We start from the raw sequence: 23,226 nt of genomic DNA on the forward strand, positions 1-23,226 counted from the left end.
GGGACATGTTCTCCTTTACACTTCCTGGAGTCAATGACAATCTCCCCCCTTTTGTTGACATTGAGGGAGAGATTATTCTCACCGCACCAGTTCACCAGATTCTTTTTCTCATTCCTGTACTCTGTTTGAGATCCATCCCACTACAGTGATGTTGTCAGCAAACTTGAAAGTCGAACTGAAGGGTAATTTGGCCACACAGTCATTGGTGTACAAGGAGAATAGCAGGGGGCTGAAAATACAGCCTTGTGGGGCACCAGCGTTGAGGATGATCGTGGAGGAAGTGTCGTTGCCCATCCTTATTAATTGTTGTCTGTGGGTTAGGAAGTTCAGGATCCAGTCACAGAGGGAGACACCGAGGCCCAGGTCATGGAGTTTGGAGATGGGTTTCGTGGGAATAAATAGTGTTGAAGGCTGAGCTGTAGTCAATAAATAAGAGTCTGACTTAGGGGTCCCTGTTATCTAGGTACTCCAGGGTTGAGTGCATGGCCAGGAAAATGGCATCTGCTGTGGACCCGTTGTGGCGGTAAACAAACCGTGGTGGATCCAGGTAGTCCGGGAGGCTGGAACCGATTTGTGTGATGACTAACCTTTCGAAGCACTTCATAATGATGGTAGTCGGAACCACCAGCTAATAGTCATTAAGACACTCTGCTTGATTTTTCTTAGATACCGGGATGATGGTCATCTCCTTGAAGCAGACAGGGACCTCAGATTGTTGTAAAGAGAGGCTGAAGATGTCTGTGAATACCTCGGCCAGCTGATCCGCGCAGGATCTGAGTTCACGTCCAGGTACTCCATTCCGGGCCAGTTGCTTTCCGTGGGTTGACCTTCAAGAAAGCTGCTCTGACATCTACAATGGTGACCCCAGATTTAGGTTCATCCAGGGCTTCCAGGATGGAGGGCATGCTCTCGCTGACCTCTTGCTCATAACAAGTGCATGCACTGAGCTCATCAGGGAGGGTTGTGTTGGAGCCAGCGTTTCTACATGCCTTCATCTTGTAGCCCGTTATGTCTTGCAGACCTTGTCATTGTCCCAGGGTCGGTGTGGCTAGCTGGGGACTCTAGCTTGGTCCAATATTGTCTTTTGACGTCTTTGATGGATTTCCTTAGATCACATCTGGCTTTCTTGTATAGGTCAGTGTCGCCTGACTTGAACATCTCAGACCTGGACTTCAGCAAGCAGTGGATATCCCTGTTCATCTGTGGTTTCCGGTTGCGGAACACTTGGATTTGCTTCTTTGGCAAACAGTCTTCTACACATTTGTTAATGAAGTCAGTTACTATAATGGCGTACGCATTCAGGCTGGTCAGAGTTTTTAAATACTGACCAGTCCACAGACTCAAGCAACCCCGTAGGAGATCATCCAATTACCCAGACCAACACTGCAAGACTCTCTCTGGAACAAGTATCATGAACAATGCTTGCACCTCAAAAAGAGATTTGACAAAAGGGTTTGGGTGAAGCCATACATGGAATACCTTGCACTGTTTTGCCCTCCATACTCAACGGGTTGCAAGGTGTGCGGGAACTTTCACTGGATTGATTCCTGGTATGAGAGGGTTGCACATGAATGGGGGTTGAATAGACTTAAGCTCATCTTTCCTGAGTTTTAGAAGTGTTAGAGGTTATCTTTTTGAAACATACAAAATAATTAAGGCTTGACAGGGTAGATATGGAGAGGATGGAACTAAGAGACATAGTCCCAGGCTAAGTGGTCAGCTATTGAGGACTGAGATGACGAGAAAGTTTTCACTCACAGGATTGAGAATGTTTGGAATTCTCCAGCCCGATGCTGTGGATGTTCAGTTGATGATAACATTTGAAGGCTATGATCGACAGATTTTTGGAGCCGAAGAAAATAAAGAATATACAAGACTTGAGCGGGTATGTGGAGTTTTGGTGAGTTTACTGAATGGCAGAACAGGCTCAAGGGAGTATTTAGCGTATTCCTGTACCTGTTTCTAGTGTTTTACATTCACCTCAATGACGAAAGATGTTAAAAATGAGATAATTCAAATATGTTGCATTTCGCTTCCTAAAATCCAACTACCAACATTCCATTCAAATAGCAACATCATTGATGTTGACCTCAAACTGGCTGCAGTGCAAAATCTGTAAGAGATAATTCCACTTCCACTTCCTCCTAGAAAAGTCATAAAACATTTCCCTAGGGTCCTGTGTTTTAATCATCTTGAAAAAGAACACCTTATTCTATCTCAAGGACACTTTAGACCCATACAGTAACAGCACCAATTAATTTCCCACTGCATCTATATTAATCTTGGGTGCTGTAGGAGGGAATGAATGAACTGAGTCTTCCCAGACAATGTAGAACTTCAACAAAAACAGCTTTATTCAACATGCATGAGGGAGAACAGAACTCGTGGCTGTAATTACAGCTTGCTTCCAAGCTACTCTGCTAATCATCGGTTCATACATTTTTTTTTGCATTACATAAGAACATAAGAACATAAGAAATAGGAGCAGGAGTAGGCCATCTGGCCCTTCGAGCCTGCCCCGCCATTCAATAAGATCATGGCTGATCTGTCGTGGCTCAGTTCCACTTTCCCGCCCTCTCCCCATAACCCTTAATCCCCTCTCTTATCAAAAACCCATCAACCCGCTTCTTAAAAATATTTAGCGAGGCAGCCTCCACCACTTCAACGGGCAGAGAATTCCAGAGATTCACCACCCTTTGAGTGAAGAAGTTCCTCCTCAACTCCGTTCTGAACTGCCCCCCCTTTATCTTGAGGCTGTGCCCCCTAGTCCTACTGTCTTTTTTGAGCGGGAAGAGTCTTTCCACCTCTATCCTATCCATCCCATTCATCATCTTATACGTCTCAATGAGATCTCCCCTCATTCTTCTAAACTCTAACGAGTACAAGCCTAGTTTATTCAGCCTCTCCTCATAGCTCAACCCCCTCAACTCCGGTATCAGCCTAGTAAACCTCCTCTGCACTCCCTCCAAGGCCAAAATATCCTTGCGCAGGTGCGGCGCCCAAAACTGCACACAGTACTCCAGCTGCGGCCTCACCAATGCCCTATACAGCTGCAGCAAGACCTCCCTACTTTTATATTCAATCCCCCTCGCTATGAAGGCCAGCATCCCATTCGCCTTCCTGACCACCTGCTGCACCTGCAGGCTGGGTTTTTGCGACTCATGCACAAGGACCCCGAGGTCCCTCTGCACCGTCGCCTGCTGCAGTTTTTCGCCACGTAAGTAATAGTCCTTCCTACCATTCTTCCTACCAAAGTGGACCACCTCACACTTGCCAACATTAAATTCCATTTGCCATTTCCTGGCCCATTCGCCCAGCCTATCTAGATCCTTCTGCAGACTCTCCACACCCTCCGCACAATTTGCCTTTCCCCCAATCTTGGTGTCATCAGCAAATTTCGACACCCTACACTCGGTTCCCTCCTCCAGATCATCTATATAAATGGTAAATAGCTGAGGCCCCAGCACCGACCCCTGGGGCACCCCACTAGTCACCAACCGCCAATCCGAATAGCACCCATTGACCCCCACTCTCTGCCTCCTATTTGACAACCAATCCTCTATCCACGCTAACACCCTACCCCCAACTCCATGTCCTCTGACCTTCTGCAGTAACCTCTTGTGAGGTACCTTATCAAACGCCTTCTGAAAATCCAGAAAGACCACATCCACCGGCTCTCCTCTATCCACCGCCCTAGACACATCCTCATAGAACTCCAGTAAATTGGTCAGACACGACTTCCCTTTAATGAAACCGTGTTGCGTCTGCCCATTACAAAGTGCTCATTTCGATTGGGTCATCAGATTGTTACTTTGAATTGGTTACAGTTCTGCTTTTGATCACGTTATGCAAATCCATTGACCTGTGTGCTTTAACTTTAATTGTTTTCTGGGTATCTCCTGTCTACCTGATCACAAATATCAAAGTGTTGTGTTTGTCAAACTAATTTTGATGGTATGTTGATTGCCCCACCTCCCTGATAGTTGATTAGTTTTCTAGAGGCACAATGGCTCCTTTCCCAGGATCAAGAACCTCAGAATGGAAATCCCATCATCGAAAGCTGCCACCAGAGGTCAGCAGCTCACCAGAGTAGTGGCAGCTCATGGTGATGCACCCATCATGGGTCTTTATCTTTGTTGGAATTTCCCAAAGAGCTACTATTTTGTCATTATGAATACTTGCCTGAGTTTAAAAAGTTACAATTATCTCAGCAAGAGATTCTAAATTCACTGTTTGAACGATAGTTTATTTTGATGTGGGGTCTGAATAGAAGTTTGCCTGACATTATAAGAGATTAGCCTCTAGGGGAGATTGAAAAACTTTTGTTTTGTCAGGTTTGTGATCAGAACTCCCACCCACCTGACAAAGGGACAGCCTGTTCCGAAAGCTTGTGGCATTTGCTACAAATAAATCTGTTGGACTTTAACCTGGTGTTGTGAGACTTCTTTCTGTTATGAGAACTGAGGCAGGGCTCAGTAGCCATCTACTCCTGTAGCCACCTATGCTCTGCTTTGGGGATCGGGGATGGGTAGGCCTGGTTGCATTCTGCACTCGCGAAACTCCCCTCCCTCCATCTTGGGGTACCTTGTACCAGGTCAAGTCTGGTGAGTCAAGAAATTTCCCGACTTAAGCTATACAGTTGGTAATGCAAATGCAACCCCTACTAAAAAATAGAAACATAGGAACATGGGACTTTAGGAGCAGAGGTAGAACTCAGCCTTGAAATTCAATGACCTCAGCCGCCACTGCTCTCTTAAATATTGAAAATTTACGTCAGTTTAATCATTGAAAACAATAAAAGTTAATCAACAGCACCCCCTAGTGATAAGTCCCTTACACTCAACAGTGGTGAGGTAGTTGCTGCAACAATCAAAATGCACATATTGAAACTACAGCACTCACAGCTCCGTAGATATTTTCTCTTCTATCAACGTTGGTGAACATTGAACTTGAAGTAGGTGTTTAAAATCACAATGAAGTTGTCTTCCTCAACTTTGGCAATGCAGGAAACAGCAGAGTATAATCTTTTCCCATCCCCATAACAATCAGTTCTAATCAACTTACAGCAATCTCACAAATTACATTTGTATAGCACCTTTGATTTAGTGATTTAGGCACTTTGAGAATAGATTAATAGAGAATAGATTATTGGAAGTAACCGTGTATGTGGTTGAGAAGGCAGGATTTGAGAAGGATCTGGAAAATGGGAGAGCTATTGATAATAGAAAGGAATCCCAGATATGTGAAGATGATCAGTAGTAGCAGTAAAAAAGGATAGAGGGATTCGGTTTCTCAGATATTGCAGTAATAATTGACGGCTAAACTGTCAGCATTTGTCACAATTATTCCTTGGAAACTGGCACCAACTTCTGGAATATACATATATGAGCAGTTAAACACAAAAATCCAGAAGCTGGGTAACTCTAGGGCCCAGATATTTGTTCCTGGCTGGGGTGGTAGACAGGAGCATTCCTGGCACAGTGAACCCAATCTTTATAAATGGCTGCCTGCACATCAGATTTTCGGGGGGGGGTGGGGGGTGCTGATCAGTCAGGCTGGGCAACCCAGAAGAACTGAGGAGGCTGCTGGGTAAAGAGGTCTATCTCACAAATCGGATACTGTGCCTGAAGATTAATAACAAAAAATAAAACATTAACACAGCCTTCCTGCCCTCAACACTCCCCATTGATGCCAACCCATGCTACCTCATGCCGCTATCCACACTGCCCATGACTCATGCCCATTGCCAAGCTAAGCTCCACCCTTATGCAAATTGCTGTTAAACGGTGAGAACTGCAATTTTTGGGCAGATTCAATATTTTCTCCACGATGCAGAGGCTCGCCATTGTGGCAGAAATCTATACTTTGCCAGAGAGAGCATTATTAAAGTCTCCAAACTTTTTCATCTTCTTCATTTATGGAACATGGGTGTTGCTGGCTAGGCCAGCATTTATTGCCCATTCCGAATTGCCCTCAAAAAGGCAGTGGTGAGCTGCCTTCTTGAACCGCTGCAGTCCCTGAGGCGTAGGTACACCCACACTGCTGTTAGAGAAGGAAGTTCAAGGATTTTGACCCAGTGGCAGTGAAGGAACAAATAAATATAGTTTCAAGCCAGGCTGGTAAGCTGGTGGTGGTGTTCCCGGGCATCTGCTGCCCTTGCCTTCAAGATGGGAGTGGTCATGGATTTGGAAGGTGCTGCCCAAGGAGCCTTGGTTAGTTCCTGCAATGCATCTTGTAGATGATACACATGATGTCACTGTTCATCAGTGGTGGAGGGAGTGAATGTTTATGGAAGTAGTATCAAATCAATTGGGTTGCTTTGTCCTTTGGTGTCAACCTTCTTTAGTATGTTTGGAGCTGCACCCATCCAGGCAAATGGAGATTACTCCATCACACTCCTGACTTGTGCCTTGTAAATGGCAGATGGAGGACAGACTTTGAGGAGTCAGGTGAATTACTGATTCCTAGCCTCTGACCTGCTTTTGCAGCCACAATATTTATATGGATATATGTCTGATCAATGGTCAATGTTCACCCTGGATGTTGATAGTGGGGGATTCAACAATGGTAATGCTTTTGAATGTCATGGGCTGATGGCTAGATCCGCTCTTGCTGAGGATGGTCACTGCCTGGCACTTATGTGTACTTGCCACTTGTCACCCCAAGCCTGGGTATTGTCAAGGTTTACTGCATTTGGACATGGACTGCTTCAGTATCTGAGGCGTTGTAAATAGTACTGAACATTGTGCAATCATCAGCAAACATCCTCAACTCTCTGACCTTATGATGGAGGGTAGGTCGTTGATGAAGCAGCTGAAGATGGTTGGGCCCAAGATGCAACCCTGAGGGACTCCTGCAGTCTTATTTGTCTTACTGTAAATACTCTTGAAAAAGTTCAACCTTTTTGAATGAGGTGTAACTGTGTTTTTAAACAGTGTACTAACTTCAATATTGCTGCTGAGCAGCTTCATTGGTCCTGAATGACTAATTTTATAGTGTGGAATATTAAATTTTTCCATTATGTTAAAAAACATGTTTTAAGTTTTTAATATTTGAGTTTCCATCTTAAATCCCATGTGTAAGAACAAATTTTTTTTCTGTAAAATTTTAATTAAAATTGAATAATGTCACTTTTACTTCCTGGTTTGCTGCGTTTGAGAGTACTTTGTGATTGGCTGCTGACAGTACTTTGTGATTGGCTGCTGACAGTACTTTGTGATTGGCTGCTGACAGTACTTTGTGATTGGCTGCTGACAGTACTTTGTGATTGGCTGCTGACAGTACTTTGTGATTGGCTGCTGACAGTACTTTGTGATTGGCTGCTGACAGTACTTTGTGATTGGCTGCTGACAGTACTTTGTGATTGGCTGCTGACAGTACTTTGTGATTGGCTGCTGACAGTACTTTGTGATTGGCTGCTGACAGTACTTTGTGATTGGCTGCTGACAGTACTTTGTGATTGGCTGCTGACAGTACTTTGTGATTGGCTGCTGACAGTACTTTGTGATTGGCTGCTGACATAATTGATTTCATCAGCATTGCTGGACATTTGGAGATCTTCTGAATTAGTGCCAAATTCAAACTAACGCTAAGAAAAGGGGAATCCACACCATAGAGACCACTAGATCTTTGTAGGCAGCTATCTTCAAGGTCAATAGCTGACCACAAAATCTGAGCCACAGCACTGTGGAAACTTAAGAAAGGACAATGCACTGCAATTGGCTCATGTTCTCATTCATCTACAATTTTATTCCCCTTCCCCAATAAGTTAAAGTACAGTGTCAAATAGAGGAATCTAGTATTGCACAGCATTTTATCTAATCTACAGAATACTCAGGCAAAGGTAACAAACCAATTCTCAAATTAATCAACACTAAAAAGTAAATCTAAATTTTCAACCTGGTGAACGCAATCCAAACTGGCACTTTACTCAAAATCATTAACACCTGGGTAGCAACATAAAATGTGAGATTCCAGGATACATTCAACACCATTCCAGAAGAGATGGATCAGACCAAACAACACATGAGCAATGAAGGCACAAAATATATATTTCCTGGCAGGGAACACTTTTGTGCAACACAGCATACAATATCTACCAGGGCCAGTAGCTTAAGGAAATTAAATAAGCCAAATTCTGTTTTTATTAAGAATCCTATAGGAATTAGCAGGGAATCAGTGATTTTAATCATTAGCTTTCACAACTATTAAATGTTTATCCGACTATGAAGTCAATTTGATCATTATTTAAGATTCACCCACATGACTATGGGACTGGAATCACATATTGGCAGAACTGGTAAGAACAGCAGCTCTTTTTTTCCCATCTGAAAAACTCCACAATACAGAAAAGGTTGCCAGCAAAAACATTGCAGGTTGCACGTCAGTAGAAAAGGGAGTTATTTGGGAGGGTGCTAAAGGGTCCAAGATAATCAGGAGCAGTGTAATGAGGTGTGGACACACGGTTTGCAAGCATTACAGAAAGATCTATATATGAATTTGAGAACTTGCACAAATTTAATTTAAAGGCTTAATTTAAATGCACAACTTGTGGAATTTTAGATAATGGGATAACCATGTACCTTCAAACAGCCACGACAGATCAGCCATGATCTTATTGAATGGCGGGGCAGGCTCGAAGGGCCAGATGGCCTACTCCTGCTCCTATTTCTTATGTTCTTATGTTCTTATGTTCTTAACTAGGATAAACTAACTTTCCATTTGAGGATAAACATGTATTATTTTCTCTGGTGTCAAAAGCTGAGTCCTGTTCAGGCACTTTAGTCCACAGTTCCATTTATAAGCCACATAAAGAGATATAATCAGATACACAAAATTGTTGCCTCAATCAATGTCGCTTTTGATGGGGGGGGGGGGAATGGTGACCTCTGCACATCACAATGGGAGGGCTATCACCCAATAACTTTCAATGTATTGAACTGAAAGGACCAAACAAAATACTTGCCATTCTGTGCATGACAGTCATTCAGGTCAGACAAAAGCTGGTTAAACTCATCTTGGTGCGCAATCCAATTATCCTGACAAAATAAAAGCAACAATTCATTCATGAAATTGAATGGCCTTTATTAGTAAAAGTACATGTAGTCAATAGTGGAAATCCAAATTAAAACACTCAAGGTGCAAAGCAATTTAATCAACATCCAAAAGATTATTAACGTTACAGATGAAATATTTCAGCAAAGCCTGGAAACAAAGGCTGAAACCAAAACTCTTTTTCTTTCAGACAAAAGCAAAATATTGGAGAAACTGGAAACCTGAAATAAAAACTGAAAATGCTAAAAATAATCAGCAATCTGAGTGGAGAGAGAGAGAGGGAAAGAGTAAGAGAGAGGGAGAGAAAGAATTAAGATTTGAGATCTTTGACCTTTCATCAGAATCATTCTTCTGATGGAAGGCCACAGACCTGAACCAGAGGCTGGAATTTAATCCAGTTCATTACGGCAGTAAACCTGGCAGGCGGACTCAACTCCAGGATAGGTCAACGGTCACCGTGACCGGTGTGTGGAGTTTGCACATTCTTCCCCTGACTGCAGGGGTTTCCTCCAAGTGTTTTGGTTTCCTCCCACAGTCCACTGATGTGCAGGTTAGGTGGATTGGCCATGGTAAATATGTGGGGTTATGGGAATAGAGCAGGGTAGAGGGCCTGGGTCAGATACTCAGTCAGAGAGTTGGTGCAGACTCGATGGGCCTCCTTCTGCACTGTAGGGATGCTATGATCTTCTGTGACTTACGTATTTCCAGCATTTTTTTTTCCCCCCCAGAAACTGATCATGTATTTCCAACATTTTTGAGTTTTATTTCCCTGGAGTTTATAGGCTCAGTTTATAAATCATTTTATTTCTTGAGTCTACATAATACTGCAAGTTCTAACTGCATAGAAAATATTCATCTTTCCAGTGCAACTCACAAGCTGAATTACTATATGTTTGAATGTACTGTTTATAGGGAAGGAGAGAAGACAATGGCCTTGAACTCTTCCTTGGAGACAGAGCACTTCCAAAGTTTCAATGAAAACAAGGCAATAGTTCAGGAATCAGAGTTTGGACTTCACAGATTCTCGTGAAATGTTGGAATATTTTGTTTCAATATAGCGGGAAAAACTAGAGAGCGTTTTTTAAAAGTGTATCCATTAACTCTGCACAAGTCTCAGCCTTCATTTCACTAATTCTCCCAAAACTGTCATTTTGCATGTGAATAAAATAAAAACAGCTTTACTCCACTAAACTCAATTGGACTATCGTGGGAAGAAACAAACTAAAATCAAGAACAATGGGTACGCACCCTAGTTACTCTAATGTATCACCAACAGATACCTGGTGACATTGCACTGGTTTAAGGAAGTACTCTTTGTGCGTTTTTTAACGTGATTCTATGAGGGTAGTCTTCCAACTTGTTTTCTGAGTGATCTGTGCAAACCTCGTATTCACTCCTATGGTTAGCAGAGGACAATCTGAACTCATGGCCATATTCCAAGACAAAGGCTGAAATCAACAAATAGTCCGCATCAAAAAATGAAAAGCTTCATGGAAATTATACCACTTACAAGTTGAAACTGAAAGGTTTAAGTAAGTATAACTGCAAGTGTTTAGAAAGTGGTGAAGACTTGAGCCTGGTTGAAATCTAAAACCCCACACAGAACTGGGACTTGATTTCCACCAGCAATCCCTGCCAAGTAGTGACAGCTGGTGAAACCTATAATTTCAACTGGATTAAAACTTGGAGCAATAAGCAAGGTCATAGGCGATGGAATAAAGTGAGTAACAAATACATTCAAGATACTTATAATTTTGTATGTTGCACAATTTAAAAATTAAGACTAATACTTAGTGATTTGTGCACTCCTACAAAACTCACCTCATGATTTTTGACTGCTCCCAGACCCACTGTGTTGTTCTTTACCTGAATTTTTAAGTTTTCTGTTGACCCCTGTTCATAAGCCCCAAGGCCCTTGAAATCAAAAGGAAACAATGTCTTATAAGGTTAGGACACAAACTTATCAGAAGTCCATATCTAACCATAGTGACTTGCCTTTTTTGTTAGCTCATACTAGGTACATTTTAATTGGTACAGAAGATTAAAGTTTGCCAACAAAACGCAAGATATTTCTCTCATGATAACATAACTATCCCTTCGTAGTTGTAAAATTTTGCCTTCTTCTAAAATTATCCAGCAAGTCAAAATCTCTCCCCTTAGCAAAAAAATGCATCTCCTAACTTTATATTTCCAGCACTAGTTATCAATTGATTTGGTTTACATAACTTAAACAAATAAAACATTTTTTCACTTTAATTTTTAGCACAAGGTTTTATGACCATTACTTAAGAACACGGCAATCTATTGTTCTATACACTTTTCAAATAACTGAGGTTTTCAGAAGGTTGGAACAACTTGGCAAAATTATTTGATTAAGCTCAATTTTGTCGTGCAAAATTTACATAAGAATATAAGAAATAGGAGCAGTAGGCCATCTAGCCCTTTGAGCCTGCCCCGCCATTCAACAAGATCATGGCTGATCTGAAGTGGATCAGTTCCACTTTCCCGCTTTCTCCCCATAACCCTTAATTCCCTTGTCTATCAGAAACCTATCTACCCCTGGCTTAAATGTATTCAGCGAGATAGCCTCCACCACTTCAATGGGCAGAGAATTCCAGAGACTCACCACCCTTTGAGTGAAGAAGTTCCTCCTCAACTCCGATCTAAACTGCCCCCCCACTTATCTTGAGGCTGTACCCTCTAGTCCTGCTATCCTTTCTAAGCGGGAAGAATCTCTCTACCTCTACCCTATCTAGCCCCTTCATTATCTTATATGTCGCTATAAGATCCCCCCTCAGCCTTCTAAACTCTAACGAGTACATACTCAGTCTATTCAATCTCTCTTCATAGGCTAACCCCCTCATCTCTGCTATCAGCCTCGTGAACCTTCTCCGCACTCCCTCCAAGGCCAATACATCCTTTTCCAAATGTGGCGACCAAAACTGCACACAGTACTCCAGTTGCGGCCTCACCAGTGCCCTGTACAGTTGCAGCAAGACCTCCTTGCTTTTATATTCTATCCCCCTCACTATAAAGGCCAAATAATTTCTATGTTAATAGTCTTAAGTTTTTTTGTACATTTTATTCATTTTAATAAATTTCTACCACTATATTTCCAAATGTTAAAACTCTTCCTATTCAACTTTTAAACTGATCTTATAGGATTATATTCACTGGAGTTTAGAACAATGAGAGGGGATCTCATAGAAACTTATAAAATTCCAACAAGGTTAGGCAGGGTAGATTCAGAAAGAATGTTCCCAATGGTGGGGGAGTCCAGAACAAAGCTTCATAGTTTGAGGATAAGGGGTAAACCTTTTAGAACTGAGGTGAGGAGAAATTTCTTCGCCCAGAGGGTGGTGAATGTGTGGAATTCACTACAACTGAATGTAGTTGAGGCCAAAATGTTGTCTGATTTCAAGAAGAAATTAGATACAGCTCTTGGGGCTAAAGGGATCAAGGGATATGGGAGAAAGGGGGAAATCAGGATATTGAATTCGATGATAAGCCATGATCAAGACAAATGGCGGAACAGGCACAAAGAGCCGAATGGCCTATTCCTGCTTCTAGTTTCTGTGTTTATACTGGAAAAGATTTTTCAGGGCTGACTGACTTGATTTTGTGTATTGCTACCAGATCAAGGTGGAGCTGTGACATGTGATAGTTTGTTCTCTAATTCACCAAAAATACAAACTTATTTTCAAACCTGATCGGAGTTGAGGAGAAACTTCTTCACTCAAAGGGTGGTGAATCTCTGGAATTCTCTGCCCGTTGAAGTGGTGGAGGCTACCTCGCTAAATATATTTAAGTCACGGGTAGATAGGTTTTTGACAGACAAGGGAATTAAGGGTTATGGGGAGAAAGCAGGAAAGTGGAACTGAGCCACTTCAGATCAGCCATGATCTTATTGAATGGCGGGGCAGGCTCGAAGGGCGAGATGGCCTACTCCTATTTCTCACGTTTTACTCCAATTTTCTCCCATAAATGAAGCATCCTTTTTTTGACCTGATGATTTTCTTAACTATTGTATTTGAATAAATTCACACCATTTTTGAAATTAAAACTGAGTAAACAAAGTATCCTTATATTTGTGTCACTAGAAACAAGGCAACATGAGGAGAAATGCTTTCTCGAGGCAAGTTATGATGAATGCACTTCCTGAAAAGGTGGTGGTTCAATAATAACTTGCCAAAAGAAAAGGTGAAGGTGAAAAACTGGCAAGGCAGTGGGGCTAGCACAAGGAAATAGGATAAATTGAATAGTGTGGCATTGGGAAAGTGGAAGAATGGCCTCCTTGTATGATTTAAATTCCTGAACTCCTGGACGCTGTAACACCCACACCACTGCTCCAGCTGAGATCAGCTAACTTATTATTGGCCAGGAATCCCATTTGTACCACAGATGGCCAATGATTGCAGCACAGATTTTTTTTAATATTCAATAATTCAAAGCAGACATAATTCATACATCTCACTCAATGTTAGCTGTGTAATATTCACCTTTCCTTTCGACCACCCCATTTTTTTCAACATCTTCTGCCCAAACCTGGATTCATCACTGCTCCAGTTGATGTTCCTTGGATCCACTGACCACTTCTGCTTTCTACGGGCTACAAACAAAACAATTATTATCTAGTACAGTGAATTCTGTTCCCTGCTGCTAGCCTCATAATAAATGGGTGATATAACATAAGAGTCCCACCACCTCACACAGCAATTGCAAATACATACACCAGAGATACAAGTCCCACATTCCCCACAGGGAGTCGAGACCAACTACCCATCTGTGGTGGATAAATTGTTGGGAGGTATTTTGAGAGACAGGACCTACAGGCATTTAGAGACACGTGGACTGATTAGGTTCGTGATGTGGAGATGCCGGCGTTGGACTGGGGTAAACACAGTAAGAAGTCTCACAATACCAGGTTAAAGTCCAACAGGTTTATTTGATAGTAAACACAAGCTTTTGGAAAGCTGTTCCTTCATCAGGTAAGTGGAGAGTTCTGATCAGAAACAGGGCATATAAAGGCACACACAGTTTACAGAATACTGGTTAGAATGTGAGTCTTTACATCTAATCTGCTATTCAAGTCACACAGATAGTGTGACATGAACCCAAGATCCCAGTTGAGGCTGTCTCCATGATCTTGGGTTGATGTCACACTATCTGTAACCCCCATGACTTGCCTGAACTTGCAACATCTCACTTATTGCCTGTCTGGAAATAATACACATCTCTGGCCTTGGAGGGAGTGCAGAGGAGGTTTACTAGGCTGATGCCGGAGTTGAGGGGGTTGAGCTATGAGGAGAGGCTGAATAAACTAGGCTTGTACTGGTTAGAGTTTAGAAGAATGAGGGGAGATCTCATTGAGACGTATAAGATGATGAATGGGATGGATAGGATAGAGGTGGAGAGACTCTTCCCACTCAGAAAGGACAGTAGGACTAGGGGGCACAGCCTCAAGATAAAAGGGGGGCGGTTTAGAACGGAGTTGAGGAGGAACTTCTTCACTCAAAGGGTGGTGAATCTCTGGAATTCTCTGCCCGTTGAAGTGGTGGAGGCTGCCTCGCTAAATATTTTTAAGACGCGGGTTGATGGGTTTTTGATAAGAGAGGGGATTAAGGGTTATGGGGAGAGGGCGGGAATGTGGAACTGAGCCACGACAGATCAGCCATGATCTTATTGAATGGCGGGGCAGGCTCGAAGGGCTAGATGACCTACTGTTGCTCCTATTTCTTATGTTCTATCTCCACTCACACCGTCTGCACCTTTAAGACTTGAATAGCAGATTAGCTGTAAAGACTCGCATTCTAATCAGTATTCTGTAAACTGTGTGTGCCTTTATATGCCCTGTTTCTGATCAGAACTCTCCACTCACCTGATGAAGGAACAGCGTTGCGAAAGCTAGTGGCGTTTACTATCAAATAGACCTGTTGGACTTTAACCTGGTGTTCTGAGACTTCTTACTGATTAGGTTCAGTCAGCATGGCTTTGTGAGTGGAAAATCATGTCTCACAAATTTGATTGAGTTTTTTGAAGGGGTAACCTAGAAGGTAGATGAGGGCAGTGCACTTGGTATTGTCTACATGGACTTTAGCAAGGCCTTTGACAAGGTGCCGTATAGAAGGCTGTTACATAAGGTTAAATCTCACTGGATCCAGGGTGAGGTGCCTAAACAGATACAAAATTGCCTTCTTGACAGAAGCCAGAGGATGGTTGTAGAGAGTTGCTTTTCAAACTGGAGACCTGTGACCAGCGGTGTGCCTCAGGGTCCACTGTTCTTTGTTATTTATATTAATGATTTGGATCAGAATATAGAAGGCTTGGTTAGTAAGTTTGCAGATGACACTAAGATTGGTGGCATATTGGACAGTGAAGAAAGTTATCTCCAATTGCAACAGGATCTCGGTCAATTGGGCCAGTGGGCTGACGAATGGCAGATGGAGTTTAATTTAGACAAATGCGAGGTGATGTATTTTGGTGGATTGAACCAGGGCAGGACTTACTCAATTAATGGTAGGGCGTTGGGGAGAGTTACAGAACAAAGAGATCTAGGGGTACATGTTCATAGATCCTTGAAAGTGGAGTCACAGGTGGACAGAGTGGTGAAGAAGGCATTCGGCATGCTTGGTATTCATCGGTCAAAACATTGAATACAGGAGTTGGAATGTCTTGTTGAAGTTGTACAAGACATTGGTAAGGCCACACTTGGATTACTGTGTGCATTTCTGGTCACTATTCTAGAAAGGATATTATTAAACTAGAAAAAGTGCAGAGAAGATTACTAGGATGCTACAGGGACTTAATGGATTGGGTTATAAGAAGGGGTGGATAGACTGGAACTTTTTTTCTCTGCAGCACAGGAGGCTGAGGGGTGACCTTGTCGAGATCCATAAAATAATGAGGGGCACAGATCAGCTAGATAGTCAATATCTTTTTCCAAAGGTAGGGGAGTCTAAAACTAGAGGGCATAGGTTTAAGGTGAGAAGGCAGAGATACAAAGGTGTCCAGAGAGGCAATTTTTTCATACAGAGGGTGGTGAGTATCTGGAACAAGCTGCCAGAGATAGTAGCAGAGGCAGGTACAACTTTGTCTTTTAAAAAGCATTTAGACAGTCACACAGGTAAGATGGGCACACAGGGATATGGGCCAAATGCAGGCAATTGGGATTAGTTTAGGGGTTTAAAAAAAAGGGCAGCATGGACAAGTTGGGCCAAAGGGTCTGTTTCCATGTTGTAAATCTCTATGACTCTAAGTCAAACAGGAGAATAAGTGGGAAGCTGAAGGAAGAGGGAAAGAGGAGGACGGCAGAGGCAAATTATTTTCCATAGTTGACAATGTACATCTCTTTTCCCTCTTCAAACAGTGGCATGCTTGCTGTGGGGTTTCTGTTTTAATTTAATATTTCTTCTTTTCACTCAGTTACAATGAAACTGACAGCAGTTTTACATGTGATTCTGTATTACTGTTAGAATTCAGAGCCTTAGTGTCAATTAACCCTATAATCCCTTCACTCAGTTCTGAAATGATTCATCTTTATTGTTGTCAGTTATTTTTCTTCAGTATAAAAAAGTCTTGACACTTGCTAATGCCTAAGTAGTTGTAACAAAACATAAGAACATAAGAAATAGGAGCAGGAGTAGGCCATCCAGCCCTTCAAGCCTGCCCCGCCATTCCATAAGATCATGGCTGATCTGTCGCTGCTCAGTTCCACATTCCCGCCCTCTCCCCATAACCCTTAATCCCCTCTCCTATCAAAAACCCATCAACCCGCGTCTTAAAAATATTTAGCGAGGTAGCCTCCACCACTTCAACGGGCAGAGAATTCCAGAGATTCACCACCCTTTGAGTGAAGAAGTTCCTCCTCAACTCCGTTCTAAACCGCCCCCCTTTTATCTTGAGGCTGTGCCCCCTAGTCCTATTGTCTTTTTTGAGCGGGAAGAGTCTTTCCACCTCTATCCTACCCATCCCATTCATCATCTTAAAGCAATTAAAACACAACGGCATTACTATTATGCCCGAGGTAGGAGCACATAACTACTCTCTGGTTGTGCCCCAAGTTAAGTTAGTTGGCTAGATATCTTGTGGATGGTTCAGAATAATGCCTACAGCACAGGTTCAATTTCCATTCCGGCTGAGGTATTGACTTGGGACCAGCCTCCTCATCTTGACCCTGAGAATGGATGGTAATGGTAAAGCACCCCTGACAAAAATGGCTCAGGATAAAGCATTAGAGGACATTGAGCGAAGGGCATGCCTCAGGGAGAGCACGCATGATAACATAACCTCTTTGCTCTCACTCCCAGCAAAACTAAATCAGACAGACAGTTTAATGTGTATAGGAAGCTTAGTTCTTCATCATCACTGCAAGTTTACAATTGGAGGCTTAAAAAGAATCCCCACAACAATGCATCAACACAGACCCTAAACAGCACAACACTGCCTCCTTAATGTTTACCTGCACCACATTAAAGCAATCAATTTTACAACTTTATTCCCAAAGTAAGTGGTATCAGTTTGCACTGTAACCCTAATATTTAAAACAGTGGATGGTAATAGTATAATGCTAAAGCCACTACTTTGGTATAATTCAACAAGCGTGCAAGGCAGAACAGTAGAAAACATTCAAAGAAAGAAAAAGATTTGAGTCACTTAGAACTTTTCATAACCACTGGATGTCTCAAAGTACTTTATAGCCAATGAAGTACTTTTTGAAGCATAGTCACTGTTGCAATGCAGGAGACACAGCAGCAGACAACTTGTGCACAAACAGCAATGTGATAATAAACATATGAGGAACAAGCATTTGTTCTTCTTCAAAATGGTACCATCACCCATGGAATCTTTTGCACCCACTCAAGCGAGCATATGCAGCCTCATCAAAAAGACAGCATCTCTGGCAGAGCAACATTCCCTTCTCTGCACTGGAGTGTCAGCCTTGATTTCTGTGCTCAAGCTCCGAGTAGTGGAGCTTGAACCTGATGACTCAGAGACTTGTGCCAGTGTTTAAGATTAATTTATAACACCTCTGTCAGAATAAACTGTCATGATGTGGATGTGCCAGCGTTGGACTGGGGTAAACACAAGAAAAAGTCTGACAACACCAGGTTTTAGTCCAACCGATTTATTTGATAGTAAACGCACAAGCTTTCGAGGGGACTCCCTCTTCGTCAGGTGAATGGAGAGTTCTGGCCTCGGACAGAGCATACAAAGCACAGACAGTTTAGAGATTACTGGTTAGAATGTGAATCTTTACACCTAACCTACTGTTCAAGTCCTAAAGTGGCTGACAATGTGTGTGGAAGGAGCACTGATCACAGGTTAAAGAGATGTGTATTGTCTCCAGACAGCACAGTGAGTGAGGTTTTGCAAACCCAGGCAAGTCACAGGGGTTACAGATAGTGCGACATGAACCCAAGATCCCTGTTGAGACCGTCCTCACGTGTGTGGAACTTGGCTATCAATCTCTGCTCAGCGGCTCTGCGCTGTCGTGTGTCATGAAGGCCGCCTTGGAGAACGCTTACCTGAAGGTCAGAGGCTGAATGCCCGTGACCACTGAAGTGTTCGCCAACAGGAAGGGAACAGTCTTGCCTGGTGATTGTCGAGCGATGTTCATTCATCCGTTGGCGTAGCGTCTGCATGGTCTCCCCAATGTACCATGCTTCGGGACATCCTTTCTTACAACGTATCAGGTAGACAATGTTGGCCGAGTTGCAAGAGTATTTACCGTGTACCTGGTGGATGGTATTCTCACGTGTGATGATGGTATCCGTGTCGATGATCCGGCATGTCTTGCAGAGGTTGCTGTGGCAAGGTTGTGTGGCGTTGTGTTCACTGTTCTCCTGAAGGCTGGGTAGTTTGCTGCGAACAACGGTCTGTTTGAGGTTGTGTGGTTGTCTGAAGGCAAGAAGTGGGGGTGTGGGGATGGCCCTGGCGAGATGTTCGTCTTCATCAATGATATGTTGAAGACTCCAGAGAAGATGTCGTAGCTTCTCCGATCTGGGGAAGTACTGGACGACGAAGGGTACTCTGTCCTCTGTGTCCCGTGTTTGTCTTCTGAGGAGATAGGTGCGGTTTCTCGCTGTGGCGCATCAGAACTGTCGATCTTTGAGTCGAGCGCCATATCCTATTCTTATGAGGGCATCTTTCAGCATCTGGAGGTGTCTGTCACGATCCTCCTCATCTGAGCAAATCCTGTGTATACGGAGGGCTTGTCCATAGGGAATGGCTTCTTTAACATGTTTCGGGTGGAAGCTGGAGAAGTGGAGCAATCTGAGATTGTCTGTGGGCTTGCGGTACAGTGAGGTGCTGAGTGAACACAACACCACACAACCTTGCCACAGCAACCTCTGCAAGATATGCCGGATCATCGACACAGATACCATCATCACACGTGAGAATACCATCCACCAGGTACATGGTAAACTCTTGCAACTCGGCCAACATTGTCTACCTGATACGTTGTAAGAAAGGATGTCCCGAAGCATGGTACATTGGGGAGACCATGCAGACGCTACGCCAACGGATGAATGAACATCGCTCGACAATCACCAGGCAAGACTGTTCCCTTCCTGTTGGCGAACACTTCAGTGGTCACGGGCATTCAGCCTCTGACCTTCAGGTAAGCGTTCTCCAAGGCGGCCTTCACGACACACAACAGCGCAGAGTCGCTGAGCAGAGACTGATAGCCAAGTTCCACACACGAGGACGGTCTCAATAGGGATCTTGGGTTCATGTTGCACTATCTGTAACCCCCGTGACTTGCCTGGGTTTGCAAAACCTCACTCACTGTGCTGTCTGGAGACAATACACATCTCTTTAACCTGTGATCAGTGTTCCTTCCACACACACTGTCAGCCACTTTAGGACTTGAACAGTAGGTTAGGTGTAAAGATTCGCATTCTAACCAGTAATCTCTAAACTGTCTGTGCTTTATATGCTCTGTCCGAGGCCAGAACTCTCCATTCACCTGACGAAAAGGGAGTCCCCTCGAAAGCTTGTGAGTTTACTATCAAATAAATCTGTTGGACTAAAACCTGGCGTTGTCAGACTTTTACAGAACAAACTGTGACTAAGTTTAAGGTCAGATGGTTCTAGGACTCGCACAAAACGACCATAGGCTGACTGGTGATGATTTAACCCGAGGCTCACCATACCTCAGACCAGGACAAGGTTAAGAAGGCAAACCTTCATGAATAACCTCAGCTGGTACAAGGATGCATCATAAACCAGCCATTCAGCCAACTTAGCTAACCAACCCTGATGTGAGGGAGTGCTGCGCTGCACTGTTCAGGCAGTGTCTCTCTTTGATGAGATGTTAAACCGAGGCCCCGTCTGCCTTCAAAGGTAGTTTAAAACATTCCATGACTCTATTTTAATGAGGAGCTGAGAAATTATCCTCGGCGTCCTGCCCAATATTTACCCCTCAATCAACAGCACAAAAAAATGATTCTCAGATTGCAGTTTAGTGGGATCTTGCTGTGTACAGTGTGGCTGCCACACTTCCTAAACTTTTAAAACAAAGTATTTCATTAGTTGTAAAGCTTTGAGGTGTCCTGGGCCTGTACAAGATGCTGTACTTCCCTGTATAAATGTCAGTGCATGGCCTTGGAACATGCTGCAGTCCCGAGGCTCGGGCGGACCATCAGCCGCTCCTCGTGCTCCGGGGAACATTCCAAAGCGGCGCACGTGCAAGTCCGGTACTCACGTTCCGCCAGCATCGCCATCGTTTCCCGTCCTCAGCAACGGCAATCCCCAAATAATTCACCACCCCGACTACACGGGCTTTATCGCAGAAAAGCCGGTTTGCAGATCCGTGAACTAAACAAGTTCCACTCTCACTCCCAGGCCTTCGGAATCCAAATTCCACCTGGAGGGCCAGGAGACGATTGCGCATGCTCAGTGGGGAAGTTGTGGGCAGTGCGCATGCTCGGCTCTCCTGCTGGGCTCTGATGTTGCAATGAATGGGGTCTCAGCTCCACACCTTCACTGCACCACCTCATGTTGTGTGGGACTCAACTGGCCGTTTGTTAGAATTTCATAACTGTCTAAATGCAGTATCTGGACAAACATGCCAGTTTGCTAAACATCAAAATGCTGTTAGTTTAGTAAATGAGGATTAGGAAATCACACTCCATTGAGTCCCTATGGTGCAGAAAGAGGCCATTTGGTTCATCGAGCTTGTGCCGACTCTGAAAGAGCATTCCAGCCCATCCTGACAACTCCAAACTGGCCTACACATGGAGGAAACGCAGGCAGTCAAAGGGAGAACATTCAAGCTCCACACAGACAGTCACTGAAGGTGGGAATTGAACCCGAGTCCTTGGATCTGTGAGGCAGCCCTAATATAGTGGAGGACATGCACCTATCTACATCAACAGAGACAAAGTGGAAATGGTCAAGAGCTTCGAGTTTCTAGGTGTCTAGATCACCAACAACCTGTCCTGGTCCCTACATGCTGATGCTATAGTTAAGAAAGCCCACCAATGCCTCTGCTTTCTCAGGCGGCTAAGGAAATTTGGCATGTCTGCTACGACTCTCACCAACAGTTGCACCATAGAAAGCATTTTATCTGGTTCTGTCACAGCTTGGTATGGCTCCTGCTCTGTACAAGACCACAAAAAATTACAAAGGGTCATGAATGAAGCCAGTCCATTACGCAAACCAATCTCCCATCCATTGACTCTGTCTATACTTTCTGCTGCCTTAGAAAAGCAGCTAGCATAATCAAGGACACCACACACTCCGGACATTCTCTCTTCCACCTTCTTCCGTCAGGAAAAAGATACAAAAGTCTGAAGACTTGTACCAACTGACTCAAGAACAGCTTCCTCCCTGCTGGCATCAGACTTCTGAATGGACCTACCTCACATTAAGTTGATCTTCCTCTACACCCTGGCTATGACTGTAACACTACATTCTGCACTCTCTCCTGTCCTTCTCTATGTATGATACACTTTGTAATAGCATGCAAGAAACAGTACTTTTCACTGTACACTAATTCATGTGACAATAATAAACCAAATAAAAAAAACATGCAATTTCGCGTGGACCTGAAGTTAGTACTATTGTTGCTGTAAAAATCATTGATAAAGTGAAGATTTGTTGAATGTGATGTAACTGAATTTTTCATGTTGTCATAATTATTGCTGAACAGCCTCTCTGACCCTGAAAAACTAATTTTAGAATCTGGAGCACTATTCCTTCCATTCCATGATAAAAGTTTCACAAATTTTAACATTATACTAATTAGATTTCTTGAAAGTTTATATTTCAGCTTCCTTTTAGGAGGGAAATAAAATGAGTCAAGCCTTGGAGGCCATGTCGAACTTCAAGAAAAGCTTTTATTCCATGTGCATGAGGGAGAGATGGACTCCAGCCTGAAAGCTCAGGTTGCCTGCGAGTTCTCTCTGACCCTGGTAGACTTGTACATTATACTTTTTTGAGTCACAATGGTTTACATTAGTCTATTAATTTCCCCGAGTTGGATACAAGATGGTTCTTCTAATCTCATTATGCAGACTGCATTGTTCAGTATAATGTTAATCACTTCTCTGGACAGTTCCATTTACCTGATTATAATGTCAAAGCATTATATTTGCCCAACTGATATACAAAGATGTGTTAATCATTCCCCCCCCCCCCCCACTCGTGATTATGTTTTACAGAAGAGTATGTCCTCCCTAGACTTTTGAAGCCTGATAATCATGACAATTCAGAACGATCTCCTGTGCATCAAAAGTTTCCCTACATCTGAGTCTGTCAGCAGAGCAAGCCTCTGGCTGTCTGCGTTAACCCTTCCCTTCCCTCTGGTGAGGACTGGTTCTCCAGGCTTGCTCTACGTAGCCCTGCTTGTATTACACTGAAATAAAATATGAATGGATATTTAATTAAAATATAAAAGATACAATCCCCAATATTGCCCTGCAACAATTCCCCCAATGGCTCTTAGTCATATACAAGAAAGCCATTAACAGACATCTATTGGTGTCTGTGTACCTTTTTGTATTCTTGTGACCTGTCTTTGTGGATTCGTGGAAGCTCTCCTGCCTTGGTCATTGTTGACACAGTACCGCATCCTTGGTGTGGCCAGCCCTCCAGATCACGGAGTGTCCTAAACCACCTTGCTGTGAAGAACAGCCATTAGCTTCTCCCCTTCTTGTATACTGAGGG

General features: G+C 43.3%; 1 protein-coding gene across 1 annotated transcript in view; it reads right to left on the reverse strand.

Moving 5' to 3' along the window:
* pinx1 (PIN2 (TERF1) interacting telomerase inhibitor 1) overlaps positions 1-22,092 on the reverse strand; it is a 90,219-nt gene extending 68,127 nt beyond the window's left edge. Inside the window, exons 1-4 of the mRNA XM_080192341.1 lie at positions 20,762-22,092; positions 13,554-13,663; positions 10,876-10,968; positions 8,966-9,038 (exon numbers count right to left, since the gene is read on the reverse strand). Coding sequence (XP_080048467.1) covers positions 8,966-9,038; positions 10,876-10,968; positions 13,554-13,663; positions 20,762-20,780 — 295 coding nt within the window. The 5' untranslated portion in view covers positions 20,781-22,092. The remainder of the gene's footprint in view (positions 1-8,965; positions 9,039-10,875; positions 10,969-13,553; positions 13,664-20,761) is intronic.
* Between the last annotated feature and the right edge of the window lie 1,134 nt (positions 22,093-23,226).

This window comes from Carcharhinus amblyrhynchos, chromosome 7 (assembly GCF_965287045.1).
Source record: "Carcharhinus amblyrhynchos chromosome 7, sCarAmb.v2.hapA, whole genome shotgun sequence".
Taxonomy (NCBI): domain Eukaryota; kingdom Metazoa; phylum Chordata; class Chondrichthyes; order Carcharhiniformes; family Carcharhinidae; genus Carcharhinus; species Carcharhinus amblyrhynchos.